The sequence below is a fragment of the Anabas testudineus genome, chromosome 21, assembly GCF_900324465.2.
Source record: "Anabas testudineus chromosome 21, fAnaTes1.2, whole genome shotgun sequence".
Lineage (NCBI taxonomy): Eukaryota > Metazoa > Chordata > Actinopteri > Anabantiformes > Anabantidae > Anabas > Anabas testudineus.
The window spans coordinates 9,716,734-9,736,182 of record NC_046629.1 but is presented as its reverse complement, the minus strand read 5'-3'; the positions used below and the strand labels follow the sequence as shown (position 1 = coordinate 9,736,182).

General features: G+C 39.3%; 3 protein-coding genes across 6 annotated transcripts; 2 read left to right on the top strand and 1 right to left on the bottom strand.

Annotated features, from left to right (window-relative positions):
* Positions 1-1,724: 1,724 nt before the first annotated feature.
* On the top strand, positions 1,725-11,971 carry tfdp1a (transcription factor Dp-1, a). 4 transcript variants are annotated; one of them, XM_026376236.1, is made up of 12 exons: positions 1,725-1,929; positions 4,002-4,085; positions 4,296-4,362; positions 5,135-5,256; positions 5,903-6,024; positions 6,210-6,375; positions 6,523-6,669; positions 6,754-6,822; positions 7,317-7,468; positions 8,595-8,761; positions 10,573-10,651; positions 10,792-10,930. In XM_026376236.1, exons 2-12 carry the CDS (start codon positions 4,074-4,076, stop codon positions 10,928-10,930), a joined length of 1,242 nt encoding a protein of 413 aa, XP_026232021.1. In that variant the 5' UTR covers positions 1,725-1,929; positions 4,002-4,073. The 4 variants fall into 4 exon arrangements, with proteins under 4 accessions (XP_026232021.1, XP_026232020.1, XP_026232023.1 ...); XM_026376235.1 differs by having other exon boundaries at positions 3,999-4,085; XM_026376238.1 differs by lacking the exon at positions 1,725-1,929 and adding an exon at positions 3,156-3,197 and having other exon boundaries at positions 3,999-4,085; positions 10,792-11,971.
* Positions 11,972-12,038: 67 nt separating this feature from the next.
* Positions 12,039-16,967, top strand: LOC113173015 (rhodopsin kinase GRK1-like). Its single transcript, XM_026376234.1, has 8 exons — positions 12,039-12,299; positions 13,556-14,269; positions 14,975-15,102; positions 15,584-15,741; positions 15,825-15,908; positions 15,989-16,113; positions 16,205-16,406; positions 16,594-16,967. The coding sequence occupies exons 2-8, from the start codon at positions 13,571-13,573 to the stop codon at positions 16,881-16,883; spliced, it is 1,686 nt and encodes a 561-aa protein (XP_026232019.1). The 5' UTR covers positions 12,039-12,299; positions 13,556-13,570; the 3' UTR covers positions 16,884-16,967.
* A 543-nt stretch (positions 16,968-17,510) lies between these two features.
* On the bottom strand, positions 17,511-19,278 carry zgc:172067 (S-adenosylmethionine-dependent methyltransferase domain-containing protein). Its single transcript, XM_026377066.1, has 4 exons — positions 19,158-19,278; positions 18,797-18,960; positions 18,595-18,712; positions 17,511-17,981 (listed from the first exon to the last, which is right to left on the bottom strand). The coding sequence occupies exons 1-4, from the start codon at positions 19,276-19,278 to the stop codon at positions 17,584-17,586; spliced, it is 801 nt and encodes a 266-aa protein (XP_026232851.1). The 3' UTR covers positions 17,511-17,583.
* Positions 19,279-19,449: the final 171 nt, after the last annotated feature.

Below are 19,449 nucleotides of genomic sequence, written 5' to 3'. Positions count from 1 at the left end.
ACATTCAAAAATCCTCGTTAACCCCAGAGCGAAGAAAAGGAAAGGACCAAAACCAGAGAAAGAACCACACAGACACACATATATTCTCAAACATTTGCAATTATAATTTTAAATAGATGCAGTTTTGTTTACTTTAATGTAAAACATGTAACAGGAAACATACTGTATATTTACAGACTGGACGACTACTATTCTGAACCCCCTTAACAATCGGAGATCACCTACTCTTTTATGGACACTCTGACTACCAGCATGACAAATGGCATAAAACACTCTCATCTCTAATAAGGACTACACACTACACCACACACCGGAGTCCCAAATTCATTTAGAAGACATTTGTTTTTAAAGGTCATTAAAAATGGATTTGTTCAAATCAAACTTTAATGAGTGCCTTCCACAGAAACAAGATCTAACCGATCATTGCAGGCAGGTGATCTTTATTTCCAGCTCTAAATATGTCAAGGCAAAGATCTGGTTTGAATTTATTTACTTGGTGAACACTGAAGACCTTAAGTTCCCATACGAGGAAAAACAGCAGTGGCCATCTTATAGTATAATACATTACTGGGTGGCAGACTGACAGGAGGCTCAGCTGAGGTTTATCTCATTTGAAAGTGAATCCACCCATCAACAAGTGCAAATAACACACACAGCACTGTAACTGATAGAGTATCAGTGGACGTCAGCCTTCCTTTTTTTTTGTTTTTTTGTTATTTTACAGTATGAAAGACCTGAAGGTAGGACTGTTGCATTATAGTTTTAAAAATGTACCTAGAGTAAGCACTGATAAACTTAAGTGTTTATAACCCCAATTAAGGACATGTAGCAGGTGACATACTGCAATCTTCAACTGCATGTGCATTTAATAAATCACTAAATATGGACTCCTGTAATGATCTGAGTGTATGTAATAGTTAAGAAGTTCTTAACTGCACTGTGATTCTGGGAGACTCAGCAGGCATCGTTAAAGATAAATGTCAGGTTAGTATCTCTCTACGAATTTCAAAACTGTATTTACAGCAAAACCTACTAGTTAGGTGATTTTAGGTGGTTTTAGGTTATGTTTACACAGTATGTAATTGAAAACATTGCAGTTGAAAGGATATTTGGCTTTTGACCTTGGAAATCAGTCAAATTTGTATCAACTATGTATATGTATATGTGTATATGTTTTTCTTTCCTGTATCAAATCCAGTTCAGATGGACAGCAGTTCACACATGACACAGGGTTGTATGTTTGTTTGTTGTATGTTCTAGGTTTCCCACCTCCCGTTTTCTCTATTGTAATTAATGACTGCTGTCAAATGGTAAAAATACACACTGTGCTACAAACCAAGGTGGTAGCAATGATTTTTAAGAATCTCAGTGCTACAGTACCCCCTCAAATATGTGACCTAACAAAATGAGAAATCTGTCAATTCCTTACAGTTTGCTGTACATACATTTAAACCTTCTTTTAATGCTAAAACGAGTCTGTCCTTGACTTTGAGATGTTCTCGTGAGCCAGACACAAAAATGCACAATTCTTCTTTTGATTGCAATGAGGTTCTCCTGAGAAATAATTCTTAAACATGCACTTGTCGTCAGTCTTCATTAGGTGCACCCTAAATCTTCCTGCAGTGAGAGGTGTCTTGAAGTATCTGCTGTGGAGGTTTGTCTTTAAAATGTTTTCTCCTCCTCCTACACAGCAGATGGCGATGTGTCTGTCTCTGCAGCTGCTCGGTCTCCACCAATCCCAGGAGGTGCAGGTTGTGGGCATGAACCACTTTGACTGTTTTGCTTTCGTCTCCTCGCTGCCGTCCAATCAGACCCCTCTAAAGTGAGACACCGCCAAGATCAGATTGTAAGACGCGCTGCTGAAGCAAGGCTAGCAGAGAGCGGACAGAAAAGGCTAACAAACAATTTGCTAACTTGTGAAGTGCACTGGTGAGACCCATTTATTGACTTGTGGCTATTAAACGTCTGCAAAAGGACCTTCTTGACGATTAATGTGCTTTACTAATTCTGCTTAAATGTCTTGAAAATATACTATGAACAGACACGAAGCTAACCCCGGTAAAAGTACAGCTAATTCTGGCAGTGTTGTCGATGACAGCTGTGGATTAAGTCGGCCGCTAGCTACTAGCGTTAGCTAGCGTAACGCCAGATGGCTAACAAAGCGGCAGTGGTCCTGGCTTTTCAAGCGTAAAAGCGAGTTAGCTCATTGCTAAAATAACCACCGGGTATTGCTAAATAGCAAAGTGCAATGTTACACTCTGGGCGTTAACTTTAATAAATGTTCTGCCAAGTTGCTAACTTATCGTATGTAGCTAGCTAATGAGAACAGAGGCGCTAGCAGCGCTTTTGGGTTGATTATGATCGATTGGTCATATTAACATACTCGGGTTGGCTGCTAGGCAACGGTACGGTAATTTGTCAAGATTTTAGCATTAGTTAGCAAACGGTGCTATCCTGAAACACCATAAACACCATAAAAATAAGTGCTAAGTCGAAAAAAAATGACACCAGCAACGATAACCTAACCAGAGTTAGTCACGAAGAAGTCGGTATTCAATTTGAAATTAATATTCAGGCTAATTCGATGAGAAATTAAGATTTTAGGTGTTTCTATACATCGGGACGACAGTGTCCGCTAAAGTTGCCTTTACTGTGTTTGTTGCGGACTAATTGGGAGGTGACAAGTGTCCGATAATGTGAAAGTAGACGACTGTCAACAAACCAGTTTACTGAATAAGCAAATCTCATTTCGAATAACGTAACAGCCTTTTTAGGATCTGTAGCAAGTTGTTTCGGATGCGAAGTGGAAATCTATCGTGACATCTTGTGTTTTAGTAACATATATTGTGCTAATTTCATGGATAACTTTATATAATAGATGTTTCTGTCTGTTTTTTCTTTATACAATTGGAAACGATCCACTTTTCATACAGTTTCACTAATCGACCAACAGGCAAAACCTGGCTTGACTTACTGTAACTTAGAACGGCAAAAGACAAAAACCTGGGGAAAAATAAGTTCGAGTTGAACACTCGTCATTAATAAATCATTTTGTTAATAGACTTATGTATAAAATAGTTTATAAGTACTTCGACATTACTTAGTTTGTTTCCTGTTTGGAAGGGATTTAGACCTCCTCTTCCTCCATTCTCAAATGCCAACAACAACAGCCGTCGAAGAAACAGGAGAGTGCACTCGTAAGTGCACATAATCACTATATTAACTTCATTCGCCGTGCGAAATGCATATACACTTCTTGAATGTTAACCCATACTCAGCTTCGTCTGGAATCTGCAGCACGGAGCGAATAAATGCTAAATTTTATGTGAATCCTTTCAAAACGTGCATTGGCTAACTAGCTAGCTAACGCCAGCAAGCTGAATCTAAGGCTAACGTTAACTGTTAGCAGTGTTAGCTGCATTCAACAAAAGCTTGTTGCTCTCGTCGTAAATGAATGCTGTTACTACTCTATCCAGCCGTAATACCAGTAGCCACATGCAGCTATCACGTTAGTCACGTTAATAGTTTTGCGCTTGTGTGATAAAGTTATCATGTTTTCGTGACCTGTAGCAGAAGTTCGATGATGCCTCTCCTCCGGACGTGCTCGATGTCTGAAGTAGCTAGGCCTTGTGCACACTTAGCGTAGTAAAAGTTGTAAGCATCAAAGGGTGGTTTAATGTGGTGTTCTGCAAACACTGTGCATTCAAAAATACTCTTCAATGCATCATACAATTAAGAGGTATCTAAAATATTCACGTTTTTGTTTAAGAAGAATACTGTAAGACTACTTGGTGACCCAAGCTAACGATAGTGATGTAGCTTTGTACAGTGTGCTGACAACAAGGACTTCAAATGGGCCTTAGTTCAGAAGTAGATTTATTTGAGTGGTAAAACGGAATAAAATATCATGTGGAAATATTGTGGAAAAATGTTTTTAAGGAAAATGAAAACTAACCAGTTTTATTTTTTATATTTGACCTCTTTTTTTTTTCCCCCAGAAGTCTGAAGATTGGAAAACAGAAGAAAAATTTATTTTTTAACCTGAAGCGCAACTCCTCCGGTCCTTTGGGATCATGGCTAAAGATGTAAGAAACTTTAAATATGGAAAAAAAGGTCTTTAGTCTATCTAGCACATTCTGGCTGATGAGAAAACAAGGCATATAAGTTAGTATAGCTGACTGATCTCATCTCGCATAACCAAACGTTTTGCTTTCTGTATTGTTTTTAACTGTATGCTTATAGCTGTAATGTAGTGAGTTTTCTTTTTGATTGTATTAATGGCTTGTCCTCAACAGGCTGGTCTGATTGAAACAAATGGAGAGCTGAAGGTTTTCATCGATCAGAATCTGAGCCCTAGCAAAGGTATGTGTTCCTAGTTACTGCCCCCATAAGCGATGACTACCTAAACCTGGTATTAAACTGACACAGGAGCTAAATTATTAACGACCATAGTATCAATAAACTCCGATGTTACCTGCTCTGCTTTTAGAACTGGAGAAGTTAAGGAAATAGATTTCATATTAGTTACTGCTACCTTTAATGTTCTTTTGAACATTTTGCCCCACCAACTCTGTTTCTCATTAAGAGTTTATGATGCATGTTTGCTATTACCAATGCATAAGATCTCTCTTGGAGTCTGTGTGTGAGGGATAGGGTCAGATCTCTCTCTCTCTCTCTCTCTCTCTCATTCACTGCAGCACACTGATACCATGGGATCCTGTTCTTAGTGTCAAGGGCAGAGAGAACTAAATGTTTAAAAATGTGGTCACACTTCAGTTTTATTATTTATTTTAGTCGGTATATCTTGAATGTAATGTCAAAGATGTCTCTACAAGGAACTAACCCACTCCTCCCTGTACCACCACTGGTCCAAACAAAAGACAAGTTGTACAATTACACAATACTGCAGCTCTGCCATGAATTGTACTTTTGCAAAGTTATGATTTGTCAGTATTTTTTAAAACTGGCAGAAAGGTGATAATTGTACTGTATGTTTTCTATTGAGGTCATAATTGGATTATATTAAGATAAATGAGGAGTAAAGTAATTGTGTGGTGATGGTTGGACAATAGGGGGCAATAGGGCTTCAATCAAGAGCTCTACTCATTACTTGTCTTGTCATATCTTCTGTTAGGTGTCCTCTCTTTGGTTACTGTCCAGCCTACAGCAGCCCCTGTGGCTAAACAGTTACTGCCCAAAACACTTGGGCCATCCAATGTGAACGTTGCTGCACACATGCAACATTTACCACACATGGTGAGTGATGTTCCACACAATTACTACACTGCATGGTCAGTCAGGCTGTTTTGCTTTCTCAGCCACATTTGTGTCAGAGCCCCAAACATTTCAACACCTTTAAAAAGTCCAAGCTTTCTAAATTGTCAGTGTTTGCTGACTTCCAATGCCGTCTTACTGTTGTGTAAGCCCCTCCATTATCATTGTGAGGTGACCAGTTGATCCTAAGCTTATCAACTCTTCAGTCAGCAGGTTTACACCCATCATCCTATTAAATACATGGAATGTATACATAACGGAAATCAGCTTAGATATCACCTTAGTGACGAAATAGATCACCTATCTCCTTGTTACTTTACTGTTTGGGACATTTGAAGAAAATGTCAGTTTAAACAAATCCTCAAATTCATCATCGGCCATGCTTATATTTTGTTTATACTACTAAAAAGTCATGTCCATATTTTCCCCTTAAAAGTTATATTACAATTGCTTCAATAAAACATTATGGATTTTTTTTATCTATACTTGGTGTCCATTCTCAATATATATTCTAATTTGAATACACTGCATTTTGTAGAGCCAATTTTATGTTCTTTGACTTGCAAGATTACTGCCAGTGATCAGTATGAATAATTTCTCTAACCTTCTCCTGCTCTGTCCTTTGTAGGTGATTGGAACACCACAGAGGCCTACGGTATCAAATACCATTTTGGTTAACAGTCCACACACGCCAAGTTCCCAGTTTCTCACTCAGAGTCAACCAGCCGATGCCTCTCCTTGGTCATCAGGGTAAGTCTTCAAAAGATGCTTACGTTATGGTTGGACCTTAACCTTATTGCATCATTGCAGAGATGGTTTCGAAAGACAGAGATGGTGTGAAATAATTTCCAAAAAAAAAGAAAAAAATATATTCTAGTCATTATGTTTCTAAAAATTCAGTAATGTTGTGGAATCTCTTGTCTCTCTGTCTGTAGAAAGCGGGGTAAAAAAGGGGAAAAAAATGGGAAGGGCTTAAGACATTTCTCCATGAAAGTGTGCGAGAAGGTGCAGAAGAAAGGAGTTACCACCTACAATGAAGTTGCAGATGAACTCGTTGCAGAATTCAGCTCTTCAGACAACCACATGTCACCTAATGACTCGGTGAGTGCAGCAGCTGCATGAGATTTTCTCAGAATGATATAAACGTAAATAAAGCCTAGATATGTTTACAGAAGGTCTCATGATATGTTATCTTTTGAACATTTTATAAGTAGTTTATATTATTTTTCTTTTATGTGTGTGCCTTAGCATGTGTATGACCAGAAGAACATTCGGCGGCGTGTCTACGATGCACTTAATGTGCTCATGGCCATGAACATTATTTCTAAAGAAAAAAAGGAAATCAAATGGATTGGTTTGCCCACCAACTCAGCACAGGAGTGCCAAAACCTAGAGGTAGGAAGAAGTTGAGACTTGCATTACCTGGTATTGTTTATATATGTTCTCTGTTGTGCTTAATTTCTTTAATATTGACTGTAGGTGGAAAGACAAAGGCGGCTGGAAAGGATTAAGCAGAAACAATCACAGCTTCAGGAGCTCATACTGCAGGTAGGAAATAATTGGGCACTTTTTTTTGTTTAGAATAGAAAATCAGCCTCTGTAGCTATGATATTTATTCTGCTTAAGATAATGGATACCTCCTCAAATATAACTACATATTAAAGCTTAAAATGGCCATTTTGGGTTGCTTGCTTGTTCCTCTGCATGTTTGATGCTAGGAGAGATTGTTGAAGAAACACCACATGCCTTAAATACATTTTTGTCTTGTCACTGCAAGAGTCCATTCATGTATATGAATACACAAATGCACAAGTATTTTCTTAAGTAAGTCCCTTTAGAGAAAAGCAAAGTGGATTAACTGATATAAACCAGTTACTCTACTTTGCCGGAGAAATGTACAGCAGAACAATGCAGCACAGTAAATCCAGCTGAGGTTTGGGTGATGAAACTTGACCAGAAATGTTGAATGGGCTGTAAATCTAAGTCGAATATTGTGTGAAACTGCTTCAATGTTCTCAACTTTCTTTGATGTTCTCGTACAGCAAATCGCTTTTAAGAACCTGGTTCAGCGGAACAGACAGTCAGAGCAGCAAGCAAACAGACCTCCACCTCCCAACTCGATTATCCATCTTCCTTTTATTATTGTCAACACCAGCAAGAAAACTGTCATCGACTGCAGCATCTCCAATGACAAGTAAGCTATTGTCCGAGCCTTAGTTTTCAGAACTTTCTTTTAAAAAAAAACAAAAACAGAAAAACATTAACCTCAAGACTTATTTTTTATAGCTCAGTGCATTGATTGTGACTTGTCAAATGATGTCCCAATATTATGTAGATACAATAATCTCATTCACTGTTATCCCTTCAACTAGTTTTGAGTTAAGGGATTGTGCTTACTGTAACTCTGTTAGTTTAAGTATATAAGGTTCTTATGTCAAGGCAAAGCAACCCAAATAAACAAATCATGTGCACTGGGTTTAAAAATCTTGTTATAAAGATTTAAGGTTGGTCATTAGAATGAACTTGATTAAGGCTGGTTGGACAGTTTCAGCAAATTCTAGAAAAAGTATTGGCACAGTTTGCATTTTCCTAGTTTTCTGCATAATTTGTTTGTGAAATGTGATCTGATCTTCACACAAACACAATATTTCTAAGCTGATAAAACCAAGTCAGTCTTTAATGTCTTTTTTTAAACATCCCTGATGTCAAGCTGTCCAGGCCCAAGGCAGCAAAGGAGCCCCAAATTACGATGTTCTTCTCTGCTGGGCTGATGTTAGACTCACAGCCTCTTGAAGTGGCGCAGTAAGAGCCCAGACCTCAACCCAATAGAGATGCTGTGCAATGAGCTGTTCACACCAGAGTTGAAGTAGTTATCTAAAGTTAACTTATCAAGTTATTTATAGAATATTGTTCATATTCATATAAAACATCCCATCCATTTTTTCCAGCATCACTCTGTTTAATGGTTGTTGTTACCGAAGACATGAAAGATCATGACAATTTGTGTTTTTTCGGCTTAGAAATATTGTTTATTTGTGAAGATTGAAAGACATTTCATGACCAATTTATGCAGAAAACCAGGAAATTGTAAACCGTGTCAACACTTTTTCTTGCAACTGTATTTACTTGTAAAACAAACAAAAGTAGCCACATTTGTTCTGCCCATACCCAACTAAACACAAATGCAATCCTTTAAAGTCACTTGGCTAAAATGTGTCACTTGGGACTTTTTTTTTACAAGTTTTACAATTAGATTTTATTTTATGTTTTTACGTAAGCTTTTTCAGTGTTTTTGTGTTTCTCCTTTTTCTCATCTGCAGGTTCGAGTATTTGTTCAATTTTGACAGCATGTTTGAGATTCACGATGACATTGAGGTGCTGAAACGTATGGGGATGGCCTGTGGTTTGGAGGTGGGAAAGTGTTCTCCAGAGGATTTGAAGGTTGCGCGGAGCCTGGTGCCCAAAGCTCTCGAACCATATGTCATAGGTCAGTGCCAAAGCTTATTTTGAGTAATAAACTGCCCGTTCAAACCGACACACTCTAATATTTCATTTCATTCATATTTCATATTCATTCCAATAATATTACCCTTCTGAAACACATTAACACCTTTTCCATGGCCACAGGATGTGTCTTCTGACATGGTAGTTTAATAAATGAGAAGCTACTCAATGCATCTATTAGAGTTAAATAACTTGTTGCCAGCTGAAAAATATAAATCAAAGCAGTAATTATCCAATGAGAGGCTCTTACTATTTAAGTGAAATTCAGGTGTACAGGCAGTGTTAATTAGTGTTATGTACTGTAAAGATACATGGCTATCTCATATATCCCGTGCAGACTCCTTCAGAACTTAACAGGAGGTGCAGCTGATAACTTGAAGTCAGTATCTAGCAAATGTCAGCAGCAGCTACATCAGTGTCAACACTTGTAACACCTAATACTACTGTTGTGGTGTTTGAGGGTGTTGCAGAGTTTGATACTACCCCACCACTGGTCTGCTTTGGCCAGGGTTGATTAGGCCCTCTTCTTTCCACTGCTTTTAAATATTCTATAGTATATAAAGTATGTAGGCTAGCATGTCAACAATGGCTGTGCCACAAAATGTGGCTGTGCCACAAAATAATGTAATTATAGTAATTATTAATGTACCCACTGCAGTGGTAACTGAATGGTAACTGTAGAACAGTAGCAGCACTAGTTTTTAGAGTATGATCTGTTTGTCAGTGCCATTTCTATGGTTTAAAAAAAAAAAAAAACTTTTGATGTCAGCTGTTGCTTATAGTACAGCAGGTGTTAGAAATTTGGTGTTGATGTTATAAAATGAATTTGTCATACCCAAATCAGGGTAATTACCCAGTCCTGTAAGTTGAATAAAAGTAGAAATTGTCTGAACTTAATCACTACAAAGTGTCTAGTTTTCAAGAGTATCTTTGAAAGTACAGATTTTCTTTATAAATTGTACCTCCATGCCTCTTTGCACCTGTATTAAGATCATCTTTCTATTCCCTATATTAGATTATGATGATGTGATATTTTTTAATATTTTGTAATAAGGTCACACATGCATATAGGGCATCTGATAAACCAGTAGGGCTGTGTTGAGCACATATTTTACATCCCCTGCTCCGCCTGGACATTTGTTTTTTTTAATACAGCTGCCGTCCTTACACAGAAGTGGTGGCGGCAGCGTTTGTTTCATGTTCAAGACATTTGTTTCATGTTTCATGTCTACAGTGGTTGTCTTTTTTCCTATTTTGTTAAAAAAATTTATCAGTTGATGATGAACAACAAGGGTGGCATTGGCTTTTGCCCAACTGTCGATCAACTTTGCCAGAATATATTTTCCTAAAGTTGAACGTAGATTAGCTTTTGGTTGTACTGTAGCTGGAATGCAGAATCAGATCTCATTCTCAACGAGTAGCAGTAGTCACTGTTAAATTTTTAATTTATTTTTTCTGTATTTTGTCTCTGACTGGTCACTGATTTTCATTAAGTTCATAGCCCTAAACCTTCTGTATGATGAGTCAACGACTGCACTTTTATGCCTTATATAATGTATCTGTGAAGACCCAGGAGCATGTGAAAGTGGCATTAAGATTTTCCCTGCTGATTCCAGCTGGTTGGTACTGAAAGAAAAAATATACTTAAAAAGAACTTGTGGAGAAAATAAAAATTACTTAGAACTTGTTAGATCTGGTTTCTGCTGCAAGAGAAAAGATGACAAATTCAACAATCATCAGTAATATTTATTTATTAATGAATGTATTTATTAATGAATGTTTTTCTTTTTCCAGAGATGGCAAAGGGTCCTATCAGTAACGTCTACATCACTGGAGGGTCATCTTCAAATGGAGCCCGTTACCCTGCAAGCAGGTGAGAAGCCTGTAATTTTCTGTAATTACCTGTAATTTAACCAACAAATGTGGCAGAAGGCAGATGTTACTCTATCACATTCATTCCAGCACTGACCTATTTTCAAACTGAACATTAAAATCATCCTCTCCTCCTCGTAGTGATGGCTGCCCTGACGGCACCATGGCCTCCAGCTCGAATGACTCTCACTACAGTGGGTCTCGTGTGGAGACCCCAGTGTCGTACATGGGGGATGATGATGATGAGGATGAGTACGATGAGAACGACGACGAAGACTAACCTGTCTACGCCTCGCCGCTCCAACAAGCACAGTCCCTCAAGCCACCTTCACCATGGGAATTTAGTCCCCTTTCGTGTGTTTCTTCAGCCTTTTCCCCTGTTCCCCATGCCTGTATTTCTCTCTGGCTTACTCAGGGGTGTAGATGAATATTGAAAAACAGCGGTGTGATTAGCACCCATCTTTTTCTGCTCCTGAAAAACGTGCACCTGCACCACAGCTCTCGGGGAGGTGTTGTCCAAGGGAACTGTGGTCTGTGGTCCGGCCACCACACTGAAGTCTTTGTATGTCTAATCCACTTCTAATAAGCCATCCCACTAAAAAAAACTTCTGTAAAACCTACTGCTGTTGGAGAATGTAATGTGCTTGTTTGAATAGTTATTCCTATTATTTTGCAGTTACAAATGGCAGACATGACGATGATCAAAATGTTCCAAGATGGCCAAAGTGTCTGCGTAACATGCTGTGTTAGTGCAACACCATGGATTCTGAATGGCCAAATACAGTTGCCATGGCATCCCAGGATGGGGCTCCATCAGATGTGTTGCTACTTTTTGTTTTGTGTTCTGGGCAATAATTTGAAATAGTTTCTTATTCCCCATTGTGTTGGGCTGGCTTCCTTCTGTTCTGTAGGCAGCTGCTTTCCTGATCTTGTTTGCTAGTATATTATTTTTTTGTATTCCTGGAGTTGATGAATTCTCCATCACCGCCCTGTTAAGGCCTTGCTAGTGTTTACAAAATAATGACACCAGCAAGGTAAAGACTTTCACAACCCAGGCTCCTGATAGGCAAATAAGCTTTGTTTGTTAATTACGTATATGAATCCTACAACGATTGTAGCTCATAGTAACCTTTAGAGGCCAGTGGTTAGACCTTCAGATAGACTTGCAAAAATTATTGATGTAACAATGTGTGGTTGTATAGGTCTTGATGTACTCCCTTCAAAGATCTCCCTTTTAAAACTGAGCAACACATGTATTGACTTCCAAATACATTTTCTGTAATCTAATATAAGTTTGCAAATTAAATATAGATTGTTTTAATAAGGTTGCATTTATAATTAATGCAAGTTTGTTGCTGCTATGAAAAAATTTTATGTGTCTGGAATAACACTGACTAACTTGGTTTGTGCAATAGTCTGACAGGCACATGTTGAAATTCTATCTACTGCTACTGTCAAAGACAGGTTTCCTAAAAGATGTCACAACAGCTGTGTCTCGGTCACTTACTAAAAAGGTGAAGGATTTGCTCTATTCTTAGATCCCAAATAGTTTGAAATTTGTTTAAGAAAAATCTGTGTTGGACAAAGGAGGGCTGGGGGAGTGCTCGACTTGTCAGAAGAGAACCCACGTGCTGGAAACTCCTGGTGAGGTGAGAACAAATTATCTGCTCTCGTCGTGCCTTTTATCCGTATTATGCTAAAGTTTCCTGTCTACTAGCATTTATTATTAAATGTAAACGGATTAACAAGGGCTGCTGCTGACACTGAGACAACAATTGTTAATGAGGTGTGCTCACATGTTTTTGACATGGAGAACTGATGAGGGCCAAAATGGCAGAATGTGTTGATTTATGTCACTTTAGCTTCTTTTGCCCTTAAAATCTCACATAGGTTTACATCTTAAAAATAAACGAGGTATAATGTGTTTATTTGGAAATACTACGTAAGAATACTTGCGTAGTATTTCGTCAGAAAACAGAGATCAAGCTTTTCAGGTAAATGCTGCTTGAGGCTACGGTAGCTGCTGATGAAATAATTCATACCTCACTGAACTGAGTGTTTAGCACTGTGCTCAGATTTAAGAAGCAGAGTGGAATAATAAACTTTATGTTGAAGTTGTAATATAAAAAAAAATAAAATTCCATTATACCTCCTATAATGTAATACTATTGACATACCCATATGTACACTGGGAATTCATTACTGTGGTCATTTCTTCTGGTCACACTGGGTGTAAAGAAATCTATTCCTAGAGCGATTTCAGTTTAAGAGATGGGGAACAAAGCGTGAAAGTCTGCTTCTGTCTAAAAATGAATCCTCCAGAAGTCGAATTTAATGTGCATCCTCCAAAATTAGCTTTTGGAAGAAAATAGTTTAGTACCACAAACTCTAATGTTGGATCTCTGGGCTTTTTCACAGAATCTGAGCCTTTCTCTCCTTACAGGGCATTTTATTGAGAATCTGATATCATTAGTTTATAAATATAAAGAACTTATGTATGCTTATAGAAATGAAATATAATTTAAATGTATTGTATCTGTAGGCATTTCAGTTAATCACAAACAGCAACAGCATCATTTATCCACGCTAATGTCCCACTGCTACAGGAAACAATATTTTGCCCATTGATTGACTGGTGACACTCACACAGTTATATATCCCTGCCTGTGTTGTCCTGTTCAGGCATGTGCTCGTACACTTGTCTGGGGCATGAGGGTGTTAATGGATTACCGAAAGGTGTTGACTCAGGTGTGCTGCTGTGTGTATGAATGAGGGTGGTACACTGCTCACAGTGTATTGGGATCTCGTGTCCATCTCTCTCTCTCATGCTTCCTCAGCTGCTCTTGTGTGATCTGTCTCCTGTGGCTTCACCCCTGCAATGTCTTCTCTGTGTGTTGCCTAACAGTCACATACCCTCAACATGGACATCGGAGGACTAACCACTGTAGTAGCAAATTCTGCTTATATCAATGCTCGTGGAAGCATTGATGGCTCTAATCCAGCAGCAGCTCGGGATAAGAAATACCATTCTCGCCTCAAACTGCCCCACATCACAGTGTGCGAGGGCCTGAGGGAAACTCTGGATTTGACCTTTGACTCGGTCTGCGTGGAACAGCCAATTGGCAAACGCCTCTTTAGGGAGTTTTTGGATGTGAATCAAGAGTATCAAGGTGCTTGTCGTTTATGGAAAGACATTGAGCACTATGACCTGGCGGAGGACTCTGATAGGGGAAAGAAGGCCTCGAAGATTGTCCAGCGTTACATGGACCCCTCTGCCAAACACTACTGCCCGTTTCTACCTGAGGACATCATAGCTAAGGTGAAGGAGGACCAGGAGGCTGCAGGGGATGATTTGTTTGTTGCTGCATTGGCAACAACATTGGCGTATCTGCGGGAGGCGCCCTACACTTTCTTCCTGGAGAGCATGTACCTGAAGAGATTCCTGCAGTGGAAGTGGCTTGAGATGCAGCCCATGGATGCGGACTGGTTCCTAGACTTTCGCGTGCTGGGGAAAGGTGGGTTTGGGGAGGTGTCAGCCTGTCAGATGAAAGCCACAGGGAAACTTTATGCATGTAAGAAACTCAACAAGAAGAGACTCAAGAAGAGGAAAGGCTATGAGGTGAGAGAACAAATGCCACACTGATGATGTGCTTTGTCTTTTGCATTAGTTCAGCATAGTTTTATCTGTCAGCCTTTAGGTTAAACATGTAGAGGGCTGATTCTGGTCTCATCAACTGGGCCCAAACATGGAGGACCATGTCAGCACCAAACTCAAACTCTGATATTTGGAGCATGAAATACACTATTTCCTGTTGCCTGACATATTGGTGCCTTCAGTTTCTATATTGTATCACACTGTAACTGCACCATGGTCGTTTAAAGGAAACAAGGATCATGTAACTAATATTACGTAACTGATCTTGTGTAGTATCGTGTAGTGATTTCATGAATACAGGTGTTTTACTGGCTTTGTGTTTCAGAGAGCGCGCGCTGCACCCAGCAGGCTGTGAAGCTGCTAATCATCTTTGTCCCAGCCTCTGTCTCATTTGGCTTTATCCTGCAGTATTAAACACAGAGGCAGGGATAGAGTGATTACTGGAAGCTTTAGTGAAAAGCTCTGCTGAATGGAACTCCTTGGCACTGTTATATTTTGCCCTTGACTTGTCTGAGGTCATATTTTGAAATATACTGTAGCCTCTCTTCCAAATGCCACAAACAGCATCACTTGAAACCATTAGAAGAAAAGTCTTTGTTCTACTTGTCTTGTTTTAAAATGTCCTTCATACATAATTTAGCAAATGTCTTTCCTCATTTTCTCCTGTAGGGGGCAATGGTGGAGAAGAGGATTCTTGAGAAGGTTCACAGTCGCTTCATTGTGTCACTGGCTTATGCCTTCCAGACAAAGGAAGAACTTTGTCTGGTCATGACGATCATGAACGGAGGAGACCTCAAGTAACTTCACATTCTGATAAACTTTCTTCTTTCATGCACAAATCTGGAAACAAAAGCTCGGTCATAGCAGCATAAATTATACATTACATTATATTTATGTAATTTGCCAGTTTTTCCTGCAGTACTGTAACATCATCATTGTCAACAGAAGGTTCACAATTGATGGAAAGTCAGCTCTGACACGATGCAAATAAAAAAATTAATTAATAAAATGACAAACATGTAAGATGACTTATACGTAATGAAATGCAGAATTCATTGCTTTTAAATGCTGAATACTTTATTTGTTTTTAGAGAGGCACATGGATTGCAACATAAATGAACAAACCAGTATTGTTATCAAAAATACTAAAGATGTTGATTTTAAATCCCTTTATTTCTTCAAGATTATTCAAAACAATGTAGCGTGCTGCATATACAGAAAATACTACACTTTTATACATGATGGAGCCAAAGTTACCCTGTTGTGTCATCTCTGAAGGTACCATATCTACCTGGTGGATGAGAACAAGCCAGGGTTTGATGAACCCAGAGCCTGTTTTTACATTGCTCAGATCATCCAGGGCTTGGAGCACCTTCACCAGAAAAGAATAATCTACAGAGACCTTAAACCTGAAAATGTGCTGCTAGATAATGAAGGTAAAATAGTTTAACACTAGAAAAAATTCACTTGTCTATGTGTAATGTGGAGCTTGTTCAGACACCTATGTGTTGTCCACCAGGGAATGTGCGAATATCTGATCTGGGTCTCGCTGTGGAGCTAAAAGAAGGCAAAACAATGACCAAAGGCTATGCTGGAACACCAGGTGGGTCTCAGGTATATTCATATACTGAAAATGTATATTTGAGGATGTTTGTTGTCATTGTTTCACTTTGTTTCTTGAAGGTTACATGTCTCCAGAGATGCTGAAAGGAGAAAAGTATGACACATCGGTCGACTACTTCACTCTAGGTGTGACCTTGTTTGAGTTCATGGCTGCTAAAAATCCATTCAGGAACAGGGGGGAGAAGGTTGGTTGTCTTTTATTGAGCCATGAGAGTCATTCACTGATGAAATGGTGAAATAAATGAGACGATGATGGGATATTTTTCACCGCCTCAGGTTGAACGTGAGGAGCTTAAAGAACGTGTGCTCACATGGGCGGTGGCCTATCCAGACCATCTCAGTGAGCATGCAAGGTCTCTCTGTGAAGGGCTGCTGGCCAAAGAGGTCGATCGGAGGATGGGCTTTAAGAATGGATGTTGTGATGAGATCAGGGCACACCCATTTTTCAGAGACATCAACTGGAGGAAACTGAATGCAGGTACCTTCTATATCTACTGCGCTTTCTTTTTTTTTTTTTAAAGCTTGATTCATGCTTCAGCTTCTGGAACATAAAATACACACCATCAAAATAAATCACTCATTTCAAACTTCTTCCGATCTTGGAAATGTTTTTCTTTCCTCAACAGTTGTTTGTTACTTTTAATTCCCACATCTCACTCCTTCAGGTATTCTACCTCCTCCCTTTGTGCCCGATCCTAAAGTGGTGTATGCTAAAGATCTGGATGACGTTGGGGCCTTCTCCTCGGTGAAGGGCGTGACCCTAGAGGATCCCGACAAGACCTTTTTTGATGAGTTTGCTTCAGGCAACATCCCTATCCCTTGGCAAGAGGAGATGATTGAGATGGGGATTTATGGCGAGCTCAACCTCTGGGGCCCTGAAGGCAGCATCCCAAATGACCTCCGCAGAGAGTCAATACTAGAGCAGCCAAAGTCATCAACCTGCTGCACATCATAGAGTCACGGAGAATACACCAGTAATACGAACTGAAATTTAAAGTCTCTTCTGGACTTTTCAGGTCACAGAAATAAAAGAGTTTGAGACTCTAAACTTTTATTGGTGGGTACAGGAAACAAGAACAGGTTTGATTTCCAACCTGGACTGGACCTCACTGTTGATTTAGTGCTGGCGAGTCTTTTCTCTCACACTCTCTCTTTACTTTACTTTGTCTTCATGTGTGCATGTATTATGTTTTAATGCTTTTAGCTTGTACACTTAAAATTAATTTAACAATCAAACTATTACTTGGTGCTATGTCACAGTCACATGTTGAACATGGAAGATGTTTACGTATTTCCCTCTGTTACAGTAATGCTCCTGTAGAGTGTATACCATTTAATGGAGAGTGCATTTGTTTCATTAGTTATTTATTTTCAGCCATAATAAATATCGACAGAGACATCAGAAACATAGTTTCATGTTTTTGTGTTTAATCCTCTGATAAAAAGAGATGTGATATACATTTGACATGAATGTTGGTTGTCATGACACACAGACAGATTTATTGTTATTTATTTTTAAAAACAGATTGGTCAACATAATATTATTAAAGACAGAAACATCATATGTGTGGAAACGTACTGGCAAATAAAATAGATAAATGTCACAAAATCACAGAGCACAAAACGTTTAACTTTTCAGAAAACTCCCTGTCCCGTCACTCTTTCGCTGTGGCCTTGTAAATCCTCACCTCCTGCTGTGGGAGCTCAGCGAGGAGTGTGGTGTTAAAACTGCTCTTGAAACTCTCTGTGAACCTCAGGTCTGACTGGAACCGGATCTTGTTGGCCCACAGCAGCGTCGTTTGACTTCCCGGTCGACAAAAGTGACGCATTGTGTCCAGCAGTGCCTCGAGGCAGTCGTGGTGATAGACCACATCGGCTGCGAGCACATAGTCGTAGTGGTATGATGGGTAGGGAAAGTCCCGCTCCAGGTCTTGACCCCAGGTGAGGGCAGTAACTTGAGGCGTGTAGCGGGAGCGGCCTTTGGTGTTCCTCAGAAGGTTGAAGGTCAGATTAGACAGGATTTCTGGCAGATCAGTGGCTGTTACCCAAGCCCCTGGAAAAAAAACAGAAAACCAGGACAGCTGAAGGTTACATTTAGTCGTTGGCAGATGATTTTATTTGTTATCTGCTGAGCGGCCACAGAGGAAACTGTAGTGCAGACTTGCTGTGACACTTTGTCTCTCTGCTGCATACTTAATGTAGGGGCTAAAGGATAACGGAGTCATTCCACTCTCTTCTTCATGATGCATTTTTTTCTTTACACTTATTGGCCTGTTTGCAATGTCGACATTTTGAGTGGGTGAATTCTCAAGGTCCTCAGACAAGTAACCCTATTGTTGTCAGTGATGCTGCTGACGCTTCTAGGGCCTCCACCACCAGAGTAAAATGTTAATGTTGCACAAAAGATGAGATATCTGTAAAATATTCAGTGCATATTTATAATTAAGAATACCACAACTGTTCTGAGTACTTCTGGAGTAAGAACTACAAATGATAATAATCTGTATAAATGTCAGGATTACTACTGATTTATTTATTTTGATTTACAGTCATCTAGTACTATCGGCATTTACTCGTGTTTGCAGCCAAGGCTTACTGATGAACTGTTGGCAAAGTTATTTCATACATGTGTGCATAATATGTGGGCTTCATTATCAGAGACTTACCGAGCAGGCTTGCCACTATGGAGAGTAAACCAGTTCCAGCTCCAATCTCCAGCACGGCTTTGTCCATCAGGTTCATTTGTTGTTGATTATTCTCCAAGAACTGGCACAAAGCTACTGCCTGCAGAGCAGGAAATCTCATTATTTCATCTGTAACAAACAAGTAATTGAATGTACAATAATACACTATTATATACGAACATACCCCGGGCCAGATCAGAGCTCCGTACGTATCTATAGACTCGCGTATGCTGATGTCATGACCAGCAAAATAAAAAGACTCCTTCCCCAGGGCATAGTAAACACTGGGCTCCCAGATGTTCCTCCTGTCCAGAGCTTCTCCTGCCATCACTTTTTGGTCCATTAATGCTGCTGAGCAAGATAAGGCATGTTACATTTCTGCAGATCTTTAGATCTGAACAGTCTGAGAAATTTACTTTGATAAAAAAGAGGAGAAGTGATGCTCAGTGATACACAATCTGAGCTAGTGACATTTAGAATTCATCAGATTTGCTTTTCTCTCTGAAAGCAACACTTTAAAATGATATAACCAAATACAATTTTACCTTCATCTGCACTTTTCTGATTTAGCTGTAGTTTCTCATCCTGGATCTTGTTATTTTCCTCCCGCTGCCTTTCAGCATTCTTCTGTTGCACAGCTTGACCAACTCTGGACAATTTCTCCATGTGCTCTCACTACTGTTGGAGGGAAATGTGTAATATTTAGTATTTAGTCCTCTGGACTCAGCCGGTGAAAAACTCTGAAGAGTCGTGTCTGCACTGGGCGTTTAAACGATTTGTGTGTTTGTGACCTATTTTAAGTTGAGCAAAAGCTGGATTGGATTGTGGCCTTGATTT

Coding starts and splice junctions, on each gene's coding strand:
- LOC113173015 (XM_026376234.1), top strand. CDS start 13,571: ATGGACATCGGAGGACTAACCACTGTAGTAGCAAATTCTGCTTATATC. Junction 15,103..15,583: donor ATGAACGGAGGAGACCTCAA/GTAACTTCACAT, acceptor TCATCTCTGAAG/GTACCATATCTACCTGGTGG. Junction 16,114..16,204: donor TCAGGAACAGGGGGGAGAAG/GTTGGTTGTCTT, acceptor TCACCGCCTCAG/GTTGAACGTGAGGAGCTTAA.
- zgc:172067 (XM_026377066.1), bottom strand. CDS start 19,278: ATGGAGAAATTGTCCAGAGTTGGTCAAGCTGTGCAACAGAAGAATGCT. Junction 18,961..19,157: donor TCAGAAAAGTGCAGATGAAG/GTAAAATTGTAT, acceptor CTTGCTCAGCAG/CATTAATGGACCAAAAAGTG. Junction 17,982..18,594: donor CATAGTGGCAAGCCTGCTCG/GTAAGTCTCTGA, acceptor TTTTTTTTCCAG/GGGCTTGGGTAACAGCCACT.
- tfdp1a (XM_026376238.1), top strand. Junction 6,670..6,753: donor AGGAGTGCCAAAACCTAGAG/GTAGGAAGAAGT, acceptor TATTGACTGTAG/GTGGAAAGACAAAGGCGGCT. Junction 6,823..7,316: donor TTCAGGAGCTCATACTGCAG/GTAGGAAATAAT, acceptor GTTCTCGTACAG/CAAATCGCTTTTAAGAACCT.